This window comes from Microtus oregoni, unplaced genomic scaffold, assembly GCF_018167655.1.
Source record: "Microtus oregoni isolate MIOR12 unplaced genomic scaffold, Mior012 000008F_ref0000371, whole genome shotgun sequence".
Lineage (NCBI taxonomy): Eukaryota > Metazoa > Chordata > Mammalia > Rodentia > Cricetidae > Microtus > Microtus oregoni.
The window spans coordinates 14,594,884-14,600,883 of record NW_024543067.1 but is presented as its reverse complement, the minus strand read 5'-3'; the positions used below and the strand labels follow the sequence as shown (position 1 = coordinate 14,600,883).

The 6,000-nt window shown below is 45.1% G+C and overlaps 1 protein-coding gene across 1 annotated transcript in view; it reads left to right on the top strand.

The window, feature by feature from the left end:
• The first annotated feature begins 608 nt into the window (after positions 1–608).
• Positions 609–6,000, top strand: part of Ca8 (carbonic anhydrase 8) — a 70,030-nt gene continuing 64,638 nt past the window's right edge. Inside the window, exons 1-2 of the mRNA XM_041657876.1 lie at positions 609–779; positions 1,519–1,710. Coding sequence (XP_041513810.1) covers positions 680–779; positions 1,519–1,710 — 292 coding nt within the window. The 5' untranslated portion in view covers positions 609–679. The remainder of the gene's footprint in view (positions 780–1,518; positions 1,711–6,000) is intronic.

The window sequence follows — 6,000 nt, the reverse complement described above, 5'->3', positions numbered from 1 at the left end:
CTTCTTGATGCTAAATTTTCTATTTATTTATTTTCTGAAAATGTTTGTAGTAGTTTCTTGGGGGGGAAACAATTCTATACTCATTTTCACTGTGCTCTAAGGAGGAGTTAAAAAGTAAAACTAGCTCCCAGGACAGCTCCCCAGGCAGCGAAATCCCAGTGTTTGCAAACCAGAGGCCTGTGCAGTTCAAGGTCATCCTTTCTCCACCGGGAGGAGTTTGAGGCCAGACTGTTTTCCTTGAGACCCTGTCTCACAAAACCAAGTCCCAACAAAACTTACGGGGTAAATGATGGAGAATAAACAGTCTGCCCAATCTTGTTGAGTTCGCGGTCTTCAAACCCCCTCCCAAAGCAAGGCCACCCATCCGCTCTTTTTAGGGAACTGCCTGGAGCAAGGAAAGCGCCCCGGGCCAGGCTGGTCCTGGGGTCCCGCGGCTTCTGGAAGGGCTCCTAGGGCTTGGGTGCAGCAGGTTTCCTGGGGAGCAGCAGCCCCAGCTCCTCTTTCGCTGGCTGCTCTCTCCCCGTGTGTTCGTGTGTTGGGGGTGTAAGTCGGGGCGGGTCCTCGGGCCAGACACGCCCCCACCGGCCTTAAAACGCGCGGGCCCGCGTCCGACTCGCCGCCGCTCGTGCTCGCGGGGACTGCCGCCCGCGTCGGTTGCACCCGGGTCTCACAGCTGCCCATGGCTGACCTGAGCTTCATCGAGGATGCAGTCGCCTTCCCCGAGAAGGAGGAAGACGAAGAGGAGGAAGAGGAGGGCGTGGAGTGGGGTTACGAGGAAGGTAGGCTCGCGACGGGGCTGCTGTTGCGACGCGGTCCCGCACCTTCCCCTCCAAAAATGCCCGACTGCGGTTCGCACTTGCTGTGCCCCAGGAGCCCAGACCCCAGCAGACCTGAAACCCAGTTGCTTTCTAGTCTTGGGGAGGTACAACCAAATGCGTCCCGAATTGCAAGCTGGGTCAGGGCTCTTGGTGACTTTAAAAGCAGTTTCCTAAATCTCTCCCTGAATCCCCAGGGCTCCTAATTGCCATTAATGCCCATGTTTACTGTATGCATGGAAAAGAAAAGCGCAGAGGAGTCCACAAATATATGTATGGGACGCTGTGTTTTTTAAACAAGTGTTCATCCTTAGCATTACGGGGTTTCTGCTCGCTGTCTCTGTGCATGTTGAGCGTTGCTGATATTTTCTAAGTATTGCACATAATTGAACTGATAAGCAGAGTAAATATCTGTGGTAATGTTTCTAATCACTTAAAGATGACTTAAGTTCCCCAAATCCCCAAATCAAGTCATCTGTGTGCACAGATATAAACACCGTGAGGGATTTTGTGTGTAGTATTCTATTTAACAACAGATCACTCACGTTATGAATGTAAAAACTCATAGACATTTCTCTTATTTCATTTATATACAGATGGTAGCCATAGCTATGATGTCATGGATTATGAGCTTTTATGTTATATTTTACTGTTATTAACTAAAAAAAAAGCCTATTATCAATTTTTGTCATTTTCTCATCAGGTGTTGAGTGGGGCTTGGTGTTTCCCGATGCTAATGGGGAGTACCAGTCTCCTATCAACTTAAACTCCAGAGAAGCCAGGTACGATCCCTCGCTGCTGGATGTCCGCCTGTCTCCAAATTACGTGGTCTGCCGAGACTGTGAAGTCACCAACGACGGGCACACCATTCAAGTTATCCTGAAGTCAAAATCAGGTATTTGGGGAAGCATGTTTCTGTGCTCTTGTGAGCAAGTGAACAATCTCTGATTTAGCTTATAGGTTTCAAAGGGGGCACCAATGCCCTTTCTAGTTTCATAGTTCTTTACATTTCCTGGGAATTAGGAAATAACTGTGGAGGGCTACGAGGGAGAAGTGATGACTATCTCAGCTGGCCGTTCTCCCAGCGCTGTGCCTGGAGCTGCCTCTGTTGCCTGAGCAAACATGGACTGGACTGTGAGGAGAACATGTTTACAGGCGTGCTTATTGGAGTTTTTCTGCTGTGCATTTTGTTCTAAATTATCGATTAGCCAAAACCATTTAGTCACAGTTCCTTGTTTTACTAGTTGGTGAAACCAAAGATCAGAATTTACTTTTTAATGTCACCCTTATTTAATGTAAACTTTCCAAAGTGAGTTGCCCTTCTCTATTTATGACAGTTAGTAGAGAATTTTAAGGACATCATTTGAAGGACAGTTAAGAGCATCCTCTGAACTCAACCAGATATTTAAATGGAAACCAGGCTCTTTGTTCTATTTTTAACTCCCATCCCCTTCTTCTTGAACCTAGTCGAAATGAATCTGAAGTGTTTTGTTGAAAAATTAAGTTTTCAGGGAAATTGGTTTTTCAGTTTTAATGTAGGAGAGACGAAAGCAGATTAGAAAAATAAGCTTTAACATTGTGTTTTCCAAGGGAAGTAATGGCTGTTTTCCTCCTCGAAAGAATCAGAGTGTGGTGAATGTTGAAGTGCTTCACAGACAGGCTGTGCTCGCATTAATTTCAAATTGATAGACTAGGTATTTTAAACCATAGAACCTTCAGGTCTGTCATTAGACAAGGAAGGTGCAGATTCCTTCCTCTAGCTCCTGTTTGAGAACTTTATTCGGAACCCGTGAGAGAGAGCATGTATCTTCGAAGCTCTTGTGAGTTTAATCAAGGCGGGAACAGCTCCTGAAGGACAGTTTGTCTATTGTATGGAGTTACTATGATTTTTACTAAGTTCACACACTGAACTTTGAGCCGAAATCAGAATGTTTCAGAGTTGTTTACCCTCTGGTCATTGTATATTTTACATTACTGTGTACTTTGTACGCTCCTCTGCCTGTTTCCTCCTCTGACCTCCACTCCAGAGTGATGGGCAGGAAGAGCTGTCTGTACTTCTGTCATGATCCTGGCTTTGTCCTCCACTTTTCTTCCTCACGTGTCCTGCCCTCTTTCTGTCACTGCGGTAATCTCTCCCTTACAATATTTGAACAAACCTACAAGTTAATCGGTGCTGTGTGTGGTGGTGCACACCTTTAATCCCAGTACTCCAGAGACTGAGGAAGATTCATCTCTGTGAGTCCAGGCTAGCCTAATCTATACAGTGAGCACTTACCAAAAAGAGACAAGTAACTGAAAAAAAAAAGGTCTTGATTAGTTTATTACTGTTTCCTGGGGTATTCCAGCTTCTTTAAACGCTGAGCACTATAATCCATTTAATGGAGTTTTTCTTCATCAAAATTGACTGCAGACATAATTTGAATAGTTGACTATTTCTGCACATTCTCTACTTCTAGCTACAGCCTATCTCATCCCACCTACAATTTCTGTTTTTCTCTAGTAACAACCACTTTGAACCTTTAAGAATTACTATTTTGTTTTTTGAAATTATAATATAATTACATCATTTTCCCTTCCTTTCCCTAAACCCTCACATATTCCTCTTCTGGCTTTCATTCAAACTCATAACCATTTTAAAATTAATTGTTGTCATATACATGTATGTAAATGTACATACATATATATTCCTAAATATATAAATACAACCTGCTGGTTTTGTGTTACTTAGATGTTTCTTTTCAGGGCTGAACCTTTTAAAATGGTTTCTCTTTTATTCTTAATACCACCTTTATGTTATTTGTTCTGCTATTTAAGCATTCTGCAGGCTCCCTGCTATGGAAGGGGAGGTGGGTCTTATAAGCCTCTTCTGTCCTGGTTTCGCCCCATGTGCCTAAATTATAGCTATTAAAATTAAACTCAGAACATTATTGATATGATGTTACACCTGCCGTTTCTATTTCCTTTATGGAATCTCCCCCCACCACCTTGAAGCTACTGTATTTTTGTTTACTTATTTTTAAAGTTACCTTACAGGAATCCACCTTTAATGCTGACAGATGACAGTGCTGTCTCAGGACATCAAAGCCACCAAGTCATCCTCTCTTCCTTCTTGTCCTTTCTGCTGCTCTGGGAGCGGTCCCTCCCTGTACGTCCGCGCTGACACTGAAAAGCCAACATACACACTTTCCATTTCTGCCCTCACACTTTCAGTTTCCAAAAAACTGCTACTGATTTTCGAATTCATTTCCTTTGAATTTCTCCATTCAGTGTTTCATGAAAACGAGATCTTCCTTCGTTCTTTGCTGGAGCCTTCTTCCTGGATTCCTGTTTATTCTGGGCTCCTGCTATCAATTCAGCTCCATCCTTTCCTCTTGGAGGTTCCTGTCAAAAACCTAGTGACCCCGCTCTCTGCTGCTCCTTAGGAATGGCCCTAAAATACAGTCTAGAAGCTCAGTTCACGGTGGGAGAGGCTGTGGTCTGGTCACATGGTCAGTAATGGAAGCAGACATTGACCTGGAGGTTGGCTCGGCGTCCTCAGAACGTACCTGCTTGTTGTGCCTGCTCTTTTGAGGCACAGTGGGTGGGGAGAGCTGGCCCCAGTGTGGACGTCTGCATTCTAACTCTTGTCAACAGCCAAGAGAGCACCACACTATGCTGTGTTCCTCTTCGCTGTCCATCTGCCAAGGACCATAAAGGCAGCTGTCTGATTATGGAGAGTGGGGTGCAGAGTGAACCACTCTTTTCAGAGACCTTCATTTCCTGTTTGCGCTCTCCTTCCCTGTGCCTCCGCCCACATCCAGGCACACCCAATGCCCACCCATTCCGAGTCTGCCCTGGTCTCTTTTTCCTTTTGGCTGCTATGCTAAAATGTGATTTATGATAATAGGAGTTTCTTAGTTAGCATTTCTGTTTCTGTGAAGAGACACCACGATCATAGCACCTCTTATAAAGGAAAACATTTAATTTGGGGTAGCTTACAGTTCAGAGGTTCAGGCCATTACCATCATGGTGGTCACATGGCAGCATGCGGCAGACATGTTGCTGGAGAGGTAGCTGAGAGTTCTTCATCTTGCACAGGCAAACAGGAAGCAGTTTATCTCACTGGGTGTAGATTGAACAGAGAAGACCTCAAAGCTCACCCCTACAGTGACACACTTCCTCCAGCAAGGCCACACCTCTCACTAATGTCACTCCATTTGGGGGCCACTTTCTTTCAAACCACTAAAGGGAGTTTCAGTCTTCCAGTTCTAGAATCTGGCAAGTCTCAGCTTGGGGTGTGCGCAGATGCGGCACCCAAGAAGAATGGGCTTCACTGCATAGACTGCACCTCGTTGTGGTGTCCTCAGACTGCAGAGGGTAAAGGGAGGACTCTTTCCATTCTCTGGGGCAGAATGCACTTGGACCTGGCTTCAGTAGGCCATGTCCTGCTGTGGGTGTGCCTCCAGGGGGCGTCTCTGCTGTCGCCTCTGTTTTACTAGATCAGAATGTCGGGCCAGCCAGCAGCTCCCTTGGTTGCTTTGGCTTCTCTCTGTGCTTTTACATTCTCCCCTCAGCCATCCTGCCCTGGCACAGTCCCCTTTTGTGTCACGAGGCTTGAGGAGGGAAGGAAGCCCCTGGGGAGGGACGTATTCCCTGATAACAGTGCCATGTCCTTTACATTTCATCCATTTCTTTATTCATTTTTCTGGTTTTGTTTTGCTTTTGGGATAGGATCTCAGTAAGTTATCCAAGGCTGGCCTGAAAATCACTATGTGTTGGAGTGGGTTTTGAAGTCCCAGGAATCCTCCTGCCTCTGTCTCCTACATGCTAGTATTGTAGTCATGAGTGTCATATCCCACTCACATGCTTTTAAAAAACTTGTTGTTTGAATGATTATTTTTGTTATTAGTGTGTGTGTGTGTGTGTGTGTGTGTGTATGGTGTGTGCATGTGTGTTTTGAGGGTTCAAGCATAGGGAGGTCAGAGGGCAATTTTATGGCCGTACATCTCCTTCCGCGTTTACAGGGGTTCTTGGGATCGAATTTAGGTTATCAGGCTTTGCAGAATGTGCTTTTACCTGATGAATCATTTTGCTGTCCCACAAGTTATCATTTTAAGGTAAAAAGCAATGTTCATAGGATAAGTGCTGTGGTCTTGTTTTAGGGACTAAGGCTGAGGTTTTATTACCGGCTGTTGCGATCTTAGTT